Raw genomic sequence first — 22054 nt, forward strand, 5'->3', positions numbered from 1 at the left:
GCCAACATTTCAGATGAAAAATGTCTTATGCCTTATCTTCTGACGTATGAAATTATGAGCAAGTTATCCTTAGTTATTAAACATAAACAATTCATACACACAATATATTTATATTTTGATGAAATATTGATGAATTAGCCAATAAATAATAACATAATAGATAATCAATTCAATATTGAGTAAGGGAAGTTTATAATCCTTCATGGCGGGGGACGGGAAGAAAAGAAAATTACCACAGTGATTTGCAATCACAGTTCGTTGCTGTAGAAAATTAGAAATAGATATCCTATAGTTGCTAAAAATAGTAAACAATTTCATCTTATAAATTATGTCATAAGAACTATCACATGATGCGTTAACTTCTGAATTGAGTAATCAAATACCTAACTACTACAGAGTCATATTTCAGGAATTCATCATACACAAAGGGAAAGCCTGACATTAGGACCTGAAATTGGACATTTGCCAGATCTGGAAATTCTTTTCATTGCCCCAAATTCGAAGGATACCATTAATGAATAATTTAATTCCTTTGTAGGTAATTTGCTAGAAGACGTCGTCGCATATAGACCACTTTTACACTAAACCTAACCTTAGTGTATACACTAAAACACTAATCTAACGTAAACTGTCATAGATGAAGGAAAAGGAAAGGTAAGGTTAGGTTAGGTTAGGTTAGTTTAGTATAGGGTTTTAATGTATCTTGCAAAAACAAATTTTAGGTTTAGTGTAAAAGTGGTCTATATTCAACGACTTCTAGCAAATTACCTCCTTTATAAATCTAACCAATCGTTATAACTCACCTATTCGATGTCGATCATGTCAGACTCATTGTTTCTACCATTTCCAATACCTACCGAGATGAAAGCTTAAGACACAGATGTGCAAACATGGAACAAAACTTCAGTAATCAGAAATTACTTCCTCTAGGTGTCACCAATTTCCTGGACACTTCCTAACAGATTAAGGCTATAGGCTTCAGCAGCCTATTAAGTTTACAATAGTCGACCTGACTACAGTTCTTTTATCAGATTTATAATTCTGAATAATATAAATCATATAGATCCTATAAATCTTGAATATAAATAAAATTTAATAGACATCAACTTATTGCCAATATTAACCCTAATAATTATCGAAACATTGATTTTATATGCAAACCTCGGCGAGAAAAAAATGGAATATATTTCCACATCTATTGATGAGCAGAATTATGTAATGTTAAATGTTAAAACGCATATGAAAATGTCGGAAAAATTCATATTAAAAATACTGTAAGTAGACCTACCAATATCAGTAAGTATGTAAGAAAACAGTAAGATCACTAGGCAGGAAGCAGTGCTTTAACTTATAACTTTAAATGACGAACATTCATAATGCTTGTGAATAATTTTAATGCTACCAGTGCAATAATATTTTTCAACAGCATCAATAGTCATGTTGTAGATAGAGATTGAAATTGCATAAGAATTTGACACAGCATAACAGTCCCAATAATTAACATTGATCCAGTGATTGACAAGTGTTTAAAATCCCACTTTGCAATCGTGTTACAACCAATTTGAGGTGGGTCATGCTATCCTTTCTACTGTTAGGTTATTAGGCTTACTATTATTTGCATATTATTGGTACCCATATTTAAGTAGGTGGAACTAGTTTTTAAAGAGCTACACTTGTAACTGGCCATGTGAGCAACTACACTAAAGAAATTTTTAAGAAGACTTGCACCTTATTTCATTATACGTGCTTGCAACAATATTATATGCTATTTGTAATATCGAAATGGTATAAAATCACTCTACCTACTCCTAAAAGTTGCAAACAGTACATTGAAGTTAAAACTTGTGATATCAATTCACAGATATAATATTTGAGTTTATACCAGTGTCTGAACATGGTGTCAAACAATGAACAAACAATGTCAATTTATGGTGTTTTTACTAACAGGTCATTTAAGTGCTGGTTTCATTCCAGATTTTTCTTGTGTAGAGCTGGTGACCATGTCTCCAGTATAATAAAGTTTCAAGAAACCAGAATTTAAGTCTTATGAGGCTTCTATGAAAGATGCTCTCATTGCAGTGAAAAATAGGATGGGCATCATAGAAGCCACCAGGACATATGCAATACATCTCGTTCAATCTCAACAATTATAGTGTCTGGTATGGCACCTGTTAAAAGAAGAATGGACTTCAGCAAGTTCTTTCGAAAGACCAAGAAATCTTACTCTAAACTGGATCAAGAAATGGTTAGGGCAGGAGTTATTAAATGGGGCCTGAAATCTATGGAAAAACTGGTTCAAGAAATAATAATAATCCGTGGTGCTACAGTCCTTTAAGGGCCCAGACCGATCAGCCAGCTGCTGGCCTCACGTTCATATGGTGATGCAGAGGTTGACGATCATCCAATCAGAATGGAGGTATCGTTTGGTTAGCATGATGATCTCCCCAGCCGTTATAAGCTGGCTTTTGTAACCGAATCTCACTATTTATTGTAGCTTCCCAAGTGCATCACAATGCTGGGTGGAAACATCCCATACACTGGCCGAAATTTTCAAAAGAAAATTTCTTCCCCATGAGGACTCGAACCAGCACGCATTCCATAACAGGAGTCCTAGGAAGGATGCCTTAAACCACGATGCCATGGTGCGAGACTGGTTCAGAAATTCCTTTACTAATGGAAAGTCAGAAAAAAATATTTTCACCGTTTTTGAAAAGACATCCCTCAATTTCAAAATGGGTGGTTGAAAAATTGACCTTCGTAAGAGCTATTGTGAAAGAATCTAACATTAACGAATGTTAATCAGAGCTCTTATCTCCTTACTAGGATTCCACAACTGCAGAACAAACAACTTCCAAGATATATGCATCACAAAGCATCATAATTTAACGTTTTGCTGAAATGAAGCAGCATTTTCCAATAATTCAATAAAAAATAAGATTAGCCACAGTTATTGTGCCCTTTAGGGTTCTATCTCCAAGATTAAGGCAGTGCAATTCCTGAAGTGCGGGATGTCAGGGAGAAGAATGGAGCAGCAGAGGACATTGTATTATTATTTAACATTCTGCTCTTTACTGACTTAAAATTCATTGCAGTGTAAGGGATGGTCTTTGAACAAACACTAGATTCTAACAATCCAGGCCTCTTTGATTATGTGGTCAGCATGATGAAGAGCCACTATAGAGATGTTAAAGACAAGTACAAGACAAAGGGCAAACATTAGTCTCATCAAATGGAAAAAAAAATATCAGCACATGCTGGGAATTGAACCACGGATCACTTAGTTGGGAAGCTTGAGTGCTATCCATTAAACCACAGTAATAAACTTGCATGATACTCAATGAATATTATTTATTATCATTACCATTATTACAGGATTATTAAATTTATTCTATTATTCATAATTATTTCTAACAACTTTTTACAATTGTCTTATCAAATTAATATCATTATTTTTTTATTATCATGAACAAATTTCGCTACTACTATTACAAACAAAATAACATAAAATAGAAATTCGCTGGTAAAAGTTAAAAATGTCCTAAGTCCTGAGAATCAAAATTTCCAGGAATGAAATAAAACTGTGAGTTAAATTTGCTTGACATGTATGAACAAAAGTATGATTCACAAAATTATCCCAAAGTCATTTAACATAATTTTATTAATCATACTTCTGTTCATATGTCAAGTGAATTTAACGCAGAACAGTTTTATTGAATTTATAAAAAGCTTGATTCTCAGCACTTACGAGGTTTTGGATTTTTGCCAGCGAATTACAATCATATGTTCCTCTATACTTTGCATTCTCTTTCTCTTTTCTCCCACATTATTTATCAATTTGTTTTTAGATACAGATTTCTTTCTGCATTTTGCAAATTCCCCTCTTGGACTGTAAGGACTTTCAACTGTTTTAACTCAAGCCATGTCTATAGTTTGTTCAATGTCATCCCTTTGGTATTTCCAGTTTCATAGTTATCTTTCTTTTCCCTACATGTCTGCTGGGCCCCTCGAGAGCCACGTCAGGAGTCAAACTCGCACTTGGTGTTGGTATGTGCTCCACCTCTATGGGCACCAGGTTTGCAGGAGATGGTCCTGAATCATAAGATCGCAATTGGCAGGCCTCCTAAAATAACAGAGCACAGATCTGTAGAATCACGTTCATATTTATTCATTAAACTGAATATAAATCAATAAATGAATTAACTTAACCATTTTATTCTCACCTGTCACTGTTGCAGGGTTTGATTTCCTTTTAACAGACTGAGAGACGTTTGCTCCCAGTTTTGCACATGTATATATTGCCTGTTTCATATATAGTTTGTCTTTTACTGTTTTTCATCTGTTAATTTTTAAATTTGATTTTTTATTTACAGATTGAAGCCCCTTTTCAGATCTTATCTTTTTTTAAATTTGGTTATTTAACGACGATGCATCACCTACTAGGTCATATAGTGTCAATGGAATTGGTGATAGTGAGATGGTATTTGGCTAGATGAGGCCGAGGATTCGCCAAAGGTTACCTAACATTCGCCATATAGTTGGGAAACTCTCGGAGAAAAAACCCAACCAGGCAATCAGCCCAAGTGGGAATCGAACCCATGCCTGAGCATAACTCCGGGTCTGAAGGCAAGAGCCCCTGTCAACTGAGCTATGCAGATGGCTTCAGTTCTTATCTTATTCCCACTATTCAGGTCATTAACAAAAAAAATAAATAAATAATTTAAATATCATGTGTACATTTGTAGAGAAGAATTAACGTTTCTTTCCTCTTCTGACAGCTCACTAGCCATGTGACTTATGGTACTGCAGTCATGGCAATGTTGTCAATTTGCTGCTACTACTAGGAGCCAGTCAGTTAGCGATATATTCAATGAAATGGCAACATTGCCTGCAAGATTTGGCGAAGAGAACAGGGGAAGTCAAAAGGTGATCTGCTACTTCCAAGGTTGACTTCGGTTGCCATGACAATAACCCATAATCCACACAGCTAGTGACTGTAAGCTATGCATTGAGCTGTCAGAAATAGAAAGAAATGTTAATTCTATTATATCTATTCAATGGGAAAAAAAAATCTTTGAAAAAATAAATCGCAATACAGAAAATTACACAGGAAGGGAGAATAATGATTTATTTGGTATAGTTGGTATGAATTGAAATTTCCTTTATTCAATTTTATTGGTCTTGTGTAAAGCTAGTTCAAAGCACAGTATTACCATACATGTAGAAAGCGGTGGTGTACTACAATTTACATTGGCTTATACCAAGTGCGAGCATGCATCTGGAAACACCGCACACTCATCAAATAAATTAATAAGAAACAAAAACCATTTATCCTACTTATATACAACAGTTACACTAAAAAAATACTCGAAGAAATAAGTTACCATCATCAGAGTTGCTTTCATTCTGTTTGGGTTCACCTCACGAGCCATTCACCACTCTATCGTCAAGGTTCTGTCAGTCCTCACGAGTCTAGTTTTCTGTTTGTGCAGCAGTAAAGAAAAGCAACTGGAATATCATCTCTGTAATATTTTATAACTGACGGAAGGAAATTTTTTTAGTTACAACTGCAGCCAGTTAATTTCGAATAGCTATAACAATGTTTGGTCTATGTGAACCTACAGGTTTCCTACATAACTAAGTGGTAGAACTGCACTTATGTTACTTCAAGATATTACATAGGATGTATTTACTACATTTTTAGTTATACATAACGGTATTCCTAATAAAAGGAAACAAGTCATCAAGACAAGTTGGCAATAGTGCTAGAAAAAAAAACACCTACCATATTTACTCTGAAAACAAAATGGCAGGTGCAATGGAACAAAATGAAGGAAAACCAGTTTGCACATAGAATAAAACACAGTTCCTGTTCTGTTTTCCCACAGAAATTGCCGTCACACCGAATAACACTTACTGTTGTCTTTTTCTTGCATTGTTAGGCATAGTTCGTCTGCAATTGTAGAATATTAAATTTCTTACATATTTGATCTCTTAACACTGACGGAGACTGAACAAAATTACCACTCAGCTACACTTAATAATGCAAATAATTTAATTCAGGATGCAGTGAAAGCTAGAGATAAAAATCTGATAATAATTACGAAATATTATTCTCCAAAATGTCTTCTTCTTCTTCTTCTTCTTCTTCTTCTTCTTCTTCTTCTTCTTCTCTCTCTTCTTCCTAACATGTACTGTTAGAACTATCTCATTCCATTTTTTTACTGTGTAACCTGCTAACAATCCATCAGGTTTTTAATTTAAAATTAGATGTGGAATTCTAGAATCATCCATATAAGGAATTTAACTTTACCATTGAATTGTAAGTTTATCTATATGGTTCAAAAGTGTAATGTTTAATTTCTAAACGAGGTTCATAAAATATACAATTTTTTTCTACTCAGCTTGAGATATTCTTCTGTATCCTTTAAAAAATTTATTTAATTTGTTAAAAGCATTTTCTGCTATTGGCATGAATTGTACAAATCTTGCTACCACATTGAAATATTGCTTGAATCAGTGTTTTATAGGAGATTATTTTGTAAACATTATTATCAAATCTCAAGAGAATTCACCACATCCCAAAATCTTTCACAGGACAGGAGCATACATTTATCCTGAAACATATATATATTCACGCATGCACGCACACACAGAAATACGCACAAACTCAGAACAAAAGATCTAGAAATGAAAGAATGTGACAAAAGCAATTTATATAGAAAGTGACTATCTCTTGTATAACTTGTCTTTAAAAAAATAGTTTCTGAAACAAAATTATCTATGCTATAACAACAAAATGTGCCCAAGAACCTATTACGATTAACAGAAAATACAAAACAAGAATTTCACTAACACAGTTTGTACATGTTCTAACTGATGTAAAACCTTTCTGATATCCATAGGTGGTAAGGTCTCTTATTTCTGTGGCCAAACTATAAATTGAACAGTCTTCATCATCGGTATACTTGTGAAAGATTAATACTTAAAATGAATATAGTATAAAATTATAAATACAATAACATGCGATAGAAGCTGATGTCTCATCGCATATGGATGTTGTGCATTTGTTACAGCTCAATCGCAAATTAAAAATGGAATGGACAATGGTAAACTGTTTTGCACGTACAGAACCAAAAATAGTGGAACATCATGTGTTTCACAACAGATTATTTTTTTAGATGATGGGTACCAAAGAATTTAACTGTAATTACTAAATTTAGAATATTTCTATTACTATGACTCCAAAAAATACTTATTAACTGGAATGGAACATTAAAACGTACGAAGTTTAATTAAGATTATTTTTGGACCATATATTTCTGTATAAAATATTAATTTATCCTTTCCCTATTATGTATGTTCTCCTAAGTTGTAAAAGATAATTTACTTTTGATCTAGAAGGCCAATATTTTTTATTTTATTTTATTATAATTACATTACTATCATTTTTTTTTTTACAAATAATAGTACAATGTTCGTAACAGTGCAACTTAAGTGACACAATTATGTTTACGTTTTGTAATTTTGAAAACATTTCTTTCGTATATATTAATTTTCTTGGGAAATAATATAGAGTACATATTATTTTTGTGCAGTTTCGTAAATATGTGTATCAACATTAAATTTGTTACTGATGACTTGAAGTTGGACAATTAGAGAATTTAGCATAATTAAGCGTTTCCTTCTTTTCTTTCTTGCGAAATTTCATTTACCAGAGTTGGTAGAGCTATGTTAAAGAGAGATGTACTCCAAATATCTATTGAAATGTTTTTATTTCTGAGTGAGTCTGCAAGTAGTACAATATATATCACGTTATTTACTTATCCTGCATTTGCAGTAGAATTATTATTCAGTTCTAAAGTGTTGCCATGACAATAAAGATTTTATTCTGGTTCTGTCACGTGATATAAGTTTGGCAGGCCTCTTATTTTGAGACCATGTCTTGGAATGTAAAATGTTGAATGGAAATGTTGAAATTATTTAAGTACACAAAATGTTGAGCATTTTTGAGGTAATACAACATACAAAGAATAAAGTCATGCTTCGTAACACACACAACATTTACCGTCAACTTTGGAATATGAATAGTTGATATTCATAATTCCCTTCTCACCCATCTTCAACAAGAAAGGCCCGATTCCTCACACAAGCACCTGCAAGCAAGATACCTCGTCCAATATCCCAATACAACGAAGGATATTGGGTACTGAGAGTTCTGTCAATCTATATTAGCTGCTTCCAAATAAAATTAAGACAAATGCACAGCAAGATGCGCTGAGACCATCAGCAATGAAGAAACACATTGCACGAAGATAAATGTAAAAAGCTGCCTAAAAAGAAAAATAGCAGGAAACTTTCAATAACAACGGTTTCTGCAACATGTGGGGAAATACAAGATTTATGGGTGCCATGTTCTCAAAAGGTAAGTAAATGAAATTTCTATTATGATACATTATTTTGATTTCAACATATTTTCGAAATGTGTTTCTTTATAGTTGAATATTATTTCAAAGCACCTCCAATTTTATTTCAATGCCTTGAAATACTCCGAATGAAAATGTAGAGAAATATACAAATTCGAAAATCAAAACTGTTATCAGATTTTATCAGACCACAGTATATGAAGCATGCTGTCGTAAAATGAAAAAAAGAAAACTTAAAACTGAAATCGAAAGAATTATTATCAAATGCCATTAAAGTATTTAATTTTCATTCAACCTTCGACTACAAGAGCTCAGATATAATGATGATGGAAAACAAATTGAAACAGAAACAAATTATCGTGAATTTTCAAGTTCTAACAATTTCAAATTCTTGCTTAGAAAACTTCCTCATTGATCGGCAGATATTTACAGCAGCAACATGAAGCAACAGTGTTTCGCAAACTGTGGTCCATAGCTTGTTTTGTCTATTCATAAAATACAGAAAGTCCAAATGGAATTTATTTTATTCGCTCTGCTCCTAAGAAATTAATAACAGGGTTTAATGGAGGGAGGAGGAAGCAATGGCGAATCACTGATGAGAAGGGGTTTACATTTTACTTCTACTGCTCAGAAAAACAAACTAGTCATGTCAATGGATGGATCTGCCTTCTTCTCTAAATGGAGAAGGGGAGTAATAAGAATCTTCCTTCTTGGAGACAGTTACAAATCATTAAATCTATTTTTGAAAGTCAGTGGAGTGAAGTTAACTACATAATGGGCAGAAGTCATTTTCCTCCTCCTTTCCAGCTGAATACATAGGTAGGTTCAATCTTTGAAGTGTTTTCTTTTTTTTCGTCAGCAATGGCAAAATCTAATTCAAATCTCTTCTCATCAATACTGCAATTTCTCCCTTTGAGGATAAAATAGACTACTAACATTTCTCCCCTTTCTAGTGAAGGAATCTCTACTCCCTACATCCCATATGTTTTCTTGGAGCGAGTAGAACAGCCACAATATTCAAACATTCGTGCTAACTGAAACTCTTAAATCCCCAGTCCCGAGGGAAGGGATATATTTAGGCACAAGAGAAGGTAAATGATAACATTTTGTTAGTACGGAAATTCGCTCACAGAATAATAATCAATTTAAAATTTTGTCCTAATAATGGTTCATAATATAATTCTTCATGTGTATCAATGTTTTTATTGGCAAAATTAATGCAATTTCTGCATAAAAATTAGAGAGCTTTCTGCAATTGGAAGAATCATATTAATGCATAAGTTTTTTTTTTTTTAAATCAAATTCACATTCAAATGGTGACATATTACTTTTTTTCTAGCTCTTCAATTTAACTTTCTGCCGAGAAATCTGTAAACCAATGCGTTATAGATATTGATGTATTCTGGCTGTATCCAAATGAGAACATGGTAAGATGGAACATGTCCTGTCAAAATATTTTCACCACATGAAATGCACAGCAAAAAACTAATACAATCATTTCCATACTATCTCTCTAGAAAATTTCCTGTGATCGAAAGGAAAATTTTGAAGCAAAAAAAACAAAGGGCACTCTCTTACAGTACCGTAACAATACTGCAATTGTCAGATGAAAGGAAAATCTCTAAAACATCAGATTCTTCACCTTTCACATCAAGTGCTCTTTACTTTTCCAAGTAGGCTATGGTTGCCACCTGCCTCGTAAACAGCTGTTAGGATGCTGTCTGTCCAAGAATTTTAAGCCTGGTGAAGTTACTTTATCATCTTAATTAGGAGCTTTGGTAGGGGGACGCTGATCTTAATTAGGAGCTTTGGTAGGGGGACGCTGAAATGATCAAATGTTGCTGATGTAACTGCCTAGAATCATAATAAATGGTGAAGAAGAAGAAGAAGAAGACGACGTCGACGAGGCACAGGAGTGAAGTTCTAGCAACATAATATATACGGTATTTCAAGATTGTAACTCGATTTTCTGACCCAATCGTGTTCCAATCTCATTTGATTACATATTCTTATCATTAACACAAATGGTTGTGAAAAAGTGAACCTTTACTACGGTTTCGAATAGCAACAATTGATTTCAACGATCACAATGATTTGATATTCTCTTCTTCCTTCTGATTTGACCTTTGCTGCAGAATATCGTTGCTATTTCAAGTGACCTACAAATGTTAAAGAGTTTTGTCATGTTTTCGTCTTTGAGACCAAGCACAAATATGCTTACAAAATAATTTAAATCTTTTAGAGATTACAAACAGATGAGTATCAAATTATTTTAAAATACATCCTAAAATTGTGTTACGAATAGAAGAAGCAATTATTTTGAACAATTTAAAATAAATCTGAGTGGCAGAAATTCAATTTGTTCTTTTTTATAGCACAATTTTTTTCCGTATCAATTAGTGACAATGCTGAAAATTTAACGAGGGAGGTGGCAACCATATTCGCAGGTGATTTTCAAAGAGAAAAGAAACTGGCAAACATGCAACTTCCTTCATCTCATGGGAACAAGGAAATAAAATGTCGCAAGAAGCATCTATCACCTGGCTGCTGTCTTATTAGACTTGTTAATACGTAACAATGCTGCTTCTTATTGTGTATAGACACCGTATATAAATCAATTTGTGGCTGAGCTGGCGACGGTTCTGCTGAGCTTCTTCGTTTTTCTACGTCGTCCCTTTCACTCGTAGCTGCTCGGTGCTTGCTGTCCGACCACGAAGACTCATCAGGTATGAGCCGCCGCCACTCCCGTGCTGCCAACATGAACATATGAAATATTACACTCATACTGATTCTGTTTGCCAAACAAATCAGCGTCCCAATGTGTTACTGAGGTGGTTAATAAAGTGATGTACATTTCAAAATAAAGAGTCTATTCAAACTATTATATAACTGTTAATTATTTATTTCATGCCTACTTTAACCTACAGTGGCCATTTAGAGATGATCAAATAAGAGTTGTAATTATTTACTTAACTTCCCTATAAAGATTACTCAGAAATTATGAAATGATCATTTCAATTATAAGATTTATTTAACACTCACTCTTAAATTAGAGAAGCTATTCTAAGATGACATTCTTTCAGAGCCCATTCAGTGAAGATAAGATGATACAGTAATTGTAATTGTCAATTATTTATACAGTAAAATTTCATCTATACATTCTTATGGGGATCTAAAGAAAAACGCATAAGTGAAAAAAAAGTATAACTGAAATGACATTATCTTAATAACATCTGAAACAGCATTTGAAGACTATGTGAAGAGAACAAGACAGTTAAGTCAATTTTGTACAATTTTCACAAGAGAAATTTAGAACTTCGCAGTTAAGCCATCTATAAATCTATAATATAATACTCGAATGATATGTTGCAAATTCATCTTCATTAACTGTATTTCAGAATCTTCTATAAATTCATCCTAAATTGGAAATTTCTGTACACATTTTTTTCCTCTTTTCGGAAGATATGTATATATTTCAGTGATAATTTTTCCATTGGCCATAATAGTGGGGGAGGGGGGGAATCTGTAAAAGCTGGCACCTCTGTACAGTCCTACTTTTTCCACAAGTTTTTATCGTGCAGTGTTAAGACTTCAGAATCTTTGTATTAATTTTTTGATATCTAAGAAAAATTTGCTCTGGTGTCGAGGATCGAACCCGGAACTCCAATTCTACGCACTGGGTGCTCTACCACTGAGCTACCGAGGCTCAATCCACAGCATCGTATCGAATCTTTCTCCTTTGGTTATATATGTTCGATATATATACAGTATTACATCATCATACAAAGAGCGCACTCATATGAGTGACTTGTGTAGCTGGGACGCCACAGTTTATTTGGACTGTTAGGCGAATAATCTGTTTTCTCCGACATCAACAAATAATAACCATAACAGATAATTATGTAGGACCAAAAAAATTAATAATCGTTATATTGACTTTGTATAGGGTGACCAGATTCACATCGATAAAAAAGAGGACACAAAGCTTCAAAAAGGAGGACATTGTTCGAAAAAAAGAGGACAGAAAATATGTAGATTTAGACTTAGGCCTATATTATACTATAAATTACGTCAATATCTATTTTATTACAAAATATTTACAGTACAGATTTAGGCTTATATCATACCTAAAAGTATGTTAATATTGCAAAATAATTATGATAAAACTTAATAATAATGATTTTACAGGTAGGTACATATGAAAATCAAGGGAACTATAATTATTAAAAAAGGACAGAATAGTAATATGCGTTACAAGAGCGGTATGTTGATGTTTTCATGTTCGAGGAAAAGATTGAAAAAGCGAAACGTAGTTGAGCTTTTTTAATTTCCGAGAACATGAAAACAAACATACCGCTCATGTATCGTACATTATTTTGTGCGAAGATCATTTATTACATTCCTGAAAGAGGAATTTCTAATTAGTTGCAATGAAATCTCCATCTTGGTTTCTGTTCAATGACGGCAACTTTGGAAAACTAAAATATCTATCTTCAACATTGTTGCTATAAAATGTTTTCTGTGTTTACTATATTCCAGCAGGCCATGATATACGTCTGTCTTTTTTTTCCCCCAGTCTATAAATGCGAACTTAAAACAAACGGTAAGGTTATGTAACGATTTATTTTTCATTTTAATATTTTAACAATATTATTTATATAACATATTGCAGTAATAACATCGGCATCTGGAATCTTGTTGATTTTTTCACGGCTTCCTTAATGTTACTTGCATTACAAATGCAGTAACTTTTGTGGTGTTGTAGAGTTTACTTAATTTTTGCAAATATTTAAAAACAATAATTAACAGTGCAATTTAGGTAGAATTGCAGTGGTAAGTTTCCAATTTATAATTATTACTATGTTAAACGTCTCTAAAAATAATATGTTAAAAGCCTAAAGCAGTAAAATGAATATGGCGCTTAAGCGGTAAGAAGAGGGAAATTGTTGTGCGTGTTACATTGGGAATACTGAATGTGGTATTTCACACTTACCGCATATTGGTTTTGTGCGGAAAGCAAGCAAATACGCACGATCTCGCACAAAATATATCGCGGGTGCTCGTGTAAAGAGGGTTAAATATGATTTCAATAAACTGGGATAAGTACAGATTTCAACTCTCCAGAATTACTTTTTTCTTGTGTTAAAGGGGTTAAATCATTCTTGCATCCATGATGCAGCTACAATACTCCGTATTTTGTGACAAAGGTGTTTTGTTCAGTGCCAAAACAGAGAAGTTTACATACCTTACAATTTGACTTAACCCCCTTTACACAAGCACCCGCGATATATTTAGATTTAGGGTCAGGTCTATATTATACTTAAAATTATGTCAATATCTATTTTATCACAGCATTACATGTGATAAAAGGTAATAATATAAAATGGTTTTACAATTAACTACATATTGAAGCCAAGAGAACTATAATTGTTATCAAAATACACAAAAAGGCCACACAAAGTGTGAATTTAATATTATTTTGTAAGCAAAGAGATTTATGATCGTTGGCAAAGATTATATTTCGTCGATGCTGCTGCCACCTACAGGCAAATTACTTTAAAAAGGCGTAAAATCAGATAATTCAAAATATCAGGCATACAAGTTACGAAAAGGAGGACATTTCTTGATTTTTAAAAAATCCGCCCAGACCCCGGACAAAGGCCTAAAAAGAAGGGCATGTCAGGATAAAAGAGGACGTCTGGTTACACTAACTTTGTATCAATATAATGATCCTCAATTTATCATTTTTATATATTTCTTGTCTTATCTATCAGAGATCCCTGCAATTTCACAAGCTTTACACTCTACAAAAACGTCAGTTTGTGAAGCCAAAAACTTTATGAAAAAATTAAAAATAACATATTTTCCCCTCCAGAGTTCTTATTTCCCTTTTGCATGTTGTGGTATAATTGGTTTTACTTATTTTCCAAACAAAACGTTGCTATCAATTTTCACTGTCTTATTAATCAACCTCAGCTGCAAATGAGCCTGCAAACCTCAATTGTATCCAACGGTAATGACAAACATTCAACTACCAAGAATAACTTATCCACTGTAGGGAGATGTACAATGAAAAAGATGATAATTTGTGTTGAGAATGGGAATCGAACTGGGTACTCTCTGTTCAGGATCGTCTTTGATTAGGGCTAGAGGGGCAGTAACCCAGGAATGCTAAACACATAACAAGAAAAACCAAACCTAGTAACAGAAATGAAATTCTTCAGGAACACCAAAACAAAAATGGTAGTGATACCATATTATTATCTTAACTGGGAATATAACACATTTACTTTAAAATTCTATTCTGTTCCTGGGTATCGTAATTGCAAAAAATGGCTCTTCTAGACACTATACACATACTAAGAACATGTCTATTTTAAATACAGCTTGTATCATTTAAATAAATCTGTAAATCCAGGAACCTTAACAGCAAAATATGCTTTATATTTGGGAATAATATTCACCCTGGGTACATACAGGTATAACCTCTGTAAATTATATTCAGTACTAACAGCAAAAAATATTTTCATTACACGTGAATGTCCTTTTTATTATTATATGTATGATATCTCAGTAGAATTAAAGACAGTCCATGATGTACTGTACAATAAATGCATTACTCAGTTTTTATTTATTGCAGGTTTATTTGTATCTCTTTGTAATGCTATAAACACCAAGTTAAAATATACTGTAGTTAAAAAGGACATTCCTGAAGACATGCATATGTACATTAAATTATTTTTAGACCATTATGATAACACTAGACCTACTGGAAGTGTTTTAACAGTTTTATGCGGCTAATAAATAATAGATGCCTTAATATCAATTTCCAAACAAATTTAGTTAATTTTCTTTTTTCACAGTTTATTCTTATTGTAAAGGATGTTTTAAGTATACTTTTTCTTGGCATCATCCTTCATTTATTATGAAATTTTAAAAATATGGATAGACCTATTTGTAGTTACTACTATATATTTGTCTACTACATCTCTGCTACAAACTACGAAATAGCAGAAAATAAGTTCACATTCACTATGATCCAAAAGATCATTATTTTAACTCAATTTTGCAGGAATTTAACTAAATCTAGATTTGTTAGCATCTGATTGCCTACAGCAACTAGCACCTAGCTGGGATTTTTATGATCAGATGGCAATATTTAATGAAACTGTAAGCGAAATCATACCATGCTTTACCTTAAATATCCATCCACGAACAGCTTGGATGTAGCAGACATCTGAGTTTGGCATAATTTAACAAAAACTGAACTGATAACATTACCATGAAACTCATGTCTTTTCTCGAGATTTCATTTTCATACATTTTTTTCTCCTTGCAAAGAAAATTGTACTATATATGTACAAGATTTAAATATAATAAACTGTAAACTGAGAGATATTAAAAATTACGTTACTACTCCACAAAGTTTTATATTAAATATCATTTATCAGAATATGATATTCCATTTTATACACAACTCATACCATTAATTTTGATACATTTAAGACACAACATAACAGAAAAAAACAATAATTGTGAAAAGTGTAGTAATCAAAACAAATGAAGCAATAATCAAATGTGTTACCTATACACTATGTGTGTGCGCACTCAATTTGATCAGTCTGTATCTATTGTTTCTGATTTTCTCTATTAATTTTACTATGTTTTTAATTTTTTAATGTTCCACTCATTTCTAAAAATAAATTCTGCTTAACTTAAGCCACATTAATTACTGAATTACTTAATCATTGTGGACACAACAAAACTAGAAGACCAAGAAGGAAGACAGCTTCTGCACATGTGCCAAGACCAATACACTGTTTTATACAGGATTAAAAAAAAAAGTATCCAATATTTTAGGAAGTGCTAGTATGCATCAAAACAAGAAAATAATGTCTAATAAACATAGGTCCTACAACACATACTTTCTGAGATCTGAACACCTGTTCGTAGGAAGTGCTCAATGTGATGTCCATTCATGGCAATGCATTCCTCTGCCCTTCGGCGTAAGGAATCACACACTCTTTGAAATTGACCTGGTTGTTCTTGATAACCAAAAGTCTAGGAGATTTAGGTTTGGGGAACGAACAGGCCAAGGTGTGGGGTCTCCCCGATCAATCCAGCAGTCCTGAAATGTCGGCGTCAAGTGTTTACGCACATTGCTGAGAAAATGTGCTGGTGTGCCATCATGCATGAACCACATCTGTAGTCTTTGCTGACATGGCACATACTCCAGCAAGGTAGGCAATACGTTAATAAGAAAGTCCTGATAATGAGCCCCAGTTAATCTCTGTGGTAGCACATATGGCCTTTAATCTATCGCCAAGAACGCCTGCCCATACGTTGATTGAGAATCGGTGCTGATGTCTTATTTCTTCAACTGCATGGAGATTTTGATCAGCCCACACATGCTGATTACGAAAATTCACAACACCAGCTCTGCTGAACTCTGCAACCAACTTTTGTTTTCAGTATTCCTTGTGACGTATCAGTATTCCATGCCAGGGATGTCAACTACGGTATGATTATCTGGTAGCGTGGTGTATTGTAGGGCAGAAAAATGTATTGCCATAAATGGACGTCACATGAGCAGCTCCTATGAACAAGTGTTCAGATCTCAGAAAGAATGCGTTGTAGGACCCATGTTTATTAGACATTTTTTTCTTGTTTTGATGCATACTATCACCTTCTAAAATATTAAATACATTTTTTTTAACACCCTGTAAATTTCCTACTGGATATTCAAGGTCTGACAAGTACGCCAGTTTAGTAATAAAAAGGGAGAATACATAAATTTCAATAAAACAGAATAGCTCAGTAGCTAGTGGAAAAAGTTTCACATTTGGTCCAACAATAGTGACAATTATTATGGTGATGAAAGTTTCAAGATTTTGCTTCTAGACACCACGTCATCATTTTGTTTTTTTTACGAAACTTTAAAACAATTATTTTTTCCCCTTTTTTACATGACTGTTTTAGCCTTGAATATCTAATAGAAAATGTTTAAGCTTTGGCTCACCTGATTTCTGTTCTCAACATGTTAGTTTTTACAGAAAAAGTTTTGGATTTGTTAAAAAAATGTTTTTCAAAAGGTACCGTATGTAAAGTATTTATATTAGATAAAACCCAATTGAATGCAAATGCATCTTAAGGGAATATGTGAAAAAAAATCTCAAAGAACATACTTAACTTAATAATATTAATAATTTTAATATTCACTTTGTTATTCCGATAAGTCATACAGTAATGGAGGCATTCTCTGGAAGAAGAACTTAACTGCAAAATCTTGAATTTGAGATAGAGAGAAGCAAACATTTTAGATCTCGTATAACATCATTGCGCAGAACAACATTAAAATGTTTCTAGAGGACGCTATGTTTGTTGGAGGGAAATAATATTTTGTCAGGAGGGAGATGTGTTATTAAGAATTCAATATAAATATGCTGCAAACGGGAAAATGACGCAACGTACGTTGATTCCAGGGAATGTCTGAATTACAATTTGTATTATTAACTTATGTGTATATTAAAATTTCCGTCAAATAACTTACCATTAATAAGTAATTATATACACATAAGTGAATAATAAAAATACTAACTTACAAGGTTTTCGCTACGAAAGGATTGATTTGACGATTTTTATGAACTTCTTGACTTCCTTACTATGTCTACCCTTATGTAACACTCAGAGTCCGTGGATACCCAGAGTAGCTCAATCGGCTGCCATTGTTATTCCATTTCAACACGCTTGGGATATGAACATTTAAAGTAAAACTCAATTTAGACCAGTGTTTGTAGTCCTTAAAATTAAAGATATTTGACTCTGATTTAGTCCTTACAACTGTATACGCCAATGGCGTGCGTGGAATAACAATGGCTGATTTGTTGGCATTTCCAGCACAAAGGATTGTGGTACTCTGGATATCCATGGATTCTGGTAACACCTAAGGATGGAAACCTCCTAGTGTAGACTTTGTGAATCAGAAGAAGAGACTGTCTGTTACATAACCTACGACTGTGATTCACTAAGTTTCAGAACACATAACTGCTTGGTACTGCAAAATGGGGTAATGCACACATGACGAGGTAAGACTGATCATTTTTGCTTTTTAACAATGAAACTGCTATAAAATATACATTTTTATTTCAAACAAAAGTATATTAAATTATACTGATAGATAAGTAAGCAATAATACATCATAGTGGCACAGCTGTGTTCAACAAAATCTCACATTTATTGATTCCAACAAAAATGGAAGAAAATACATTTTGTTATTGTTCTGCAACAAATAACATCTAGGCTGTGTGTTTGGTACATAACAAGGAATAAGTAATACTATCAATGTCGTTTTAGATTATTTTTTTATAATATACGTAAATTAATAAAACCTAATTTTGAAACCATTTTCCCTTGAGTTCGAAATATTGTATTTTCGTAAGGTAACACAGATTACTGCCTCACTGCCTATAAACTGCTGGGTCCTCAAGGAAGACGCAACTAGATTAGGCTATTTTTCAAATATTTCTCTTCAGATCTGAAATATTTTGAGTTCTAATAATTGTCAGGAAGTTCATGTTATAGGGAAGTATTTATTTTAAAATAATGAGATATGATAAATTATGGTAATAAGTATATGTAGTTGCATTACGGAGTTTTCAAAGCTTGGAATAATATTTTTGAAAATTAAAAATATACCTTTTTAAAAACAAATTAATGATCGGTAGTACTATATGACACCATTAAATAATACAAACTAAATATGTGATCAGTATTATCCCACTGTATAAGGTAACACCAATTAATCAATTTATTTCTTTGGAACAATCTATATTTGGGCCCAAAAAATTACAAACCATATCTTTAGAAAGGTAAAGCTCTATTTAATGTATATTTTATTTATTTATCGAAAAAACTTGTTTAAGAAGCTGTTATTAAAAAATACTAAAAACTGATCAATATTCCCCCACTTCATAGTATTATAGATCTGCGAATTGGAACTTCTGAAATTGATTAAGACTTCTCGACTGTTTAACTAACTCCAAAAGAGATAGGCCCTTTGGAAGTAATGTGACCAGATCTTATTTAACCCAGATCTAGTTATATTTCTAATATTTTTATTTTGTAAGTCCCAAGTGACTGCACAGAATCGGATCAACACAAAGAAAGGATCATTATATGAGTTGGACTCACCTGCTCCAAGTTTTGGCTACTAAGAACGGACAGTGAACTTGCGCGCTTCATGCTGAAACGATAAGAGAAAATATGGAAAAAAAACCAATAACTGCAAATTGCAATCCAGCTAATTGTCAGCTATATGGCTTAGTAATGAAGCTGCAGATGTGGAGGTCATGCTGTCCATTCTGCTGCTATCACTCACAAAACAAACCTAAAATACAAAATTTAAAAAAACGCATTAGTAAAACTGTTCACAGTACAATCACAGAGTCCCGGGTACAGTCGTGCTCTTACCAACATGGTCGTCTCTGTTCTGATTCTTGCGACCTTACTCTCTCCCTTACCTTCTTGATTGAAGGAAAACACAGACATACTCAGAGTTCTTTTCTCTACGAAACTGTCACTTACCAACAGAAAGTTATGATTCAAAATATTTTACTACCGAGTTTATAAGAGCAGAGGAGAAATTCTGTAAGCAGATACATGGCTTATTGGATTACACCTCTCTCTCTTTTATAGCTATAGTACAGGAATCTACCAATACGCGGTGCTAGATTACAAATATCTCACAATGTGATTAACACATCAGTTACCGATATGGTACTTGATTGCGTTCAGATAACTGTTCAATTGTTGTGAAAGACTGATACATGCTTTTAATGTCAGTAGTTATTTAGTGTAAGAACAATAATGGCGGATTACATATGAAAGGACTGCCATAAAAGATTTATTCAAGCAATTTTTATAGTATTGTGCAAAACCATGAGAACTTCTTGGCAGACTGGCCACCATCTGCAAGTGAACCTTTGACCTCAATATTTTTTAATATTTAATAATGTATGAAACCGATGAGACATTGAAAATGCAATGTTCAACATAAAATAATCATGAACTCTAAGTCTCTCGTAGCCTATACTAAATCAGAAGAGAGGGCCTTGATGTTCCCTGGAAACTCTTACTTGTACAAGAATTACAGGACAGAGTCACAACATTTAATTTAGTTCTGTAATATCAATTCATGTCTTTTTTTCTGGTATTGTTTCGGAGACAGTAAAAATACCTCAGTACAGAAAGCTAAATATATTTAGAATGAATATTGTTGTAAATATGGTAAAACAGTCACAAATCCATAATATTTGGGACAACGTTTCAATATTAAAGAAATAAACAGATCCAATGGATGGAAATAAATCATATCTTATCTAGGGACTGAGAATGTTTCAATGTGTTACCGGTAATCCGAAGGTTTAGTGTTGGTGGAAGACCCATATTCATCATGACTAAAATGAATGGAAATGACAGAAACTAATTTAGATCACAGGCATAATCAACTGAAATAAATTTCACTGTGTTTTTTTAATTAGGAACTCGATTTATGTCTTTGTTATCTTCAGAATTTCAATAACATGTATGATCATAAACCTACATAAAATACAAATAAACATTGACATTTTAACGGGTTTCTTACTAACAAGTTTGTGTTTTACACGAAGAAAGGACATTATCTTATTATCAATGAAAATCATCGTTTTCTGCAATTTAGAATTATTTAGAAATTCAAAACTGTTACATGTATCAGAGCAAAAATACTTGAATTTTAATATTTGTTACTGAGTACACAAATAACCTCAAAATTAGGGAAGATAAGACTGAAACACAATGTCTGTTCATAGCAGCTATTTACTATTACTGGTATCGAACTTTCTTAACATAATGGAGGCCAAAGATTCAATGCAGTTTTCACATACCGGTACCTAATCTTTTAAGAACTTCATACCTACGTGTTTTTAGAATAGCATGGTTAGAAAAGGGTGCTAAAATAACAACAGTGTATATATGTAGAAACATTACCATCCTCGTTGTTGACACATGGATTGTATATAGTACAGCCCACACCTTCGCCTTACAAACAATTGTCTGATAGCAATCGAATTTCAGGCGAGAGTTAATGTGAAGTGCAAATGAAAGAACAGAAACATCGGCAAGTGGTAAGAAATGCAGCAAATGTGAGTCAGTGTGGTAACCACAGAATACACATATTCATACATGAAGCAATGTTGCTTACAATAGTTTCATAATAATACAACAATAAAGACTGAAAACAATGTCATATGGTGAATTAATTCAAAATGGATCAAATATTAAATGAACATCTTGAATCAACGTACAAATCTTTTTCTCTCTTAGAGCTTTCTAGATTGTTAACGTATTACTTACAGAAAATTGTTGGAAGAAGTTCAAGACCCAGTCACATCAGGAAGGACAAAAATGAACAAAATAAATAACTTATAATATTGGGAACCAAATAAAGTCACTAAAGTTACCCAATTCGCCATATCGTAAGTATCCCAAAAAGAAGGACAATTTAAACACGTGTTTCAATAATATCTAAACAGATACAACTTTTAGGCAAACTTCAACTACTAACTTATAATAATAATAATAATAATAATAAT

General features: G+C 33.0%; 1 protein-coding gene across 9 annotated transcripts in view; it reads right to left on the reverse strand.

Moving 5' to 3' along the window:
• Positions 1–5134: 5134 nt before the first annotated feature.
• Positions 5135–22054, reverse strand: part of Klc (kinesin light chain) — a 675112-nt gene continuing 658192 nt past the window's right edge. For all 9 annotated transcript variants that reach the window (XM_069817989.1, XM_069817979.1, XM_069817988.1 and 6 more), the window contains 2 exons: positions 19614–19665; positions 5135–11173 (listed from right to left, as the gene is read on the reverse strand). In XM_069817989.1, coding sequence (XP_069674090.1) covers positions 19633–19665 — 33 coding nt within the window. In that variant the 3' untranslated portion in view covers positions 5135–11173; positions 19614–19632. The remainder of the gene's footprint in view (positions 11174–19613; positions 19666–22054) is intronic.

The sequence above is a fragment of the Periplaneta americana genome, chromosome 2 (genome assembly GCF_040183065.1).
Source record: "Periplaneta americana isolate PAMFEO1 chromosome 2, P.americana_PAMFEO1_priV1, whole genome shotgun sequence".
Classification (NCBI taxonomy): domain Eukaryota; kingdom Metazoa; phylum Arthropoda; class Insecta; order Blattodea; family Blattidae; genus Periplaneta; species Periplaneta americana.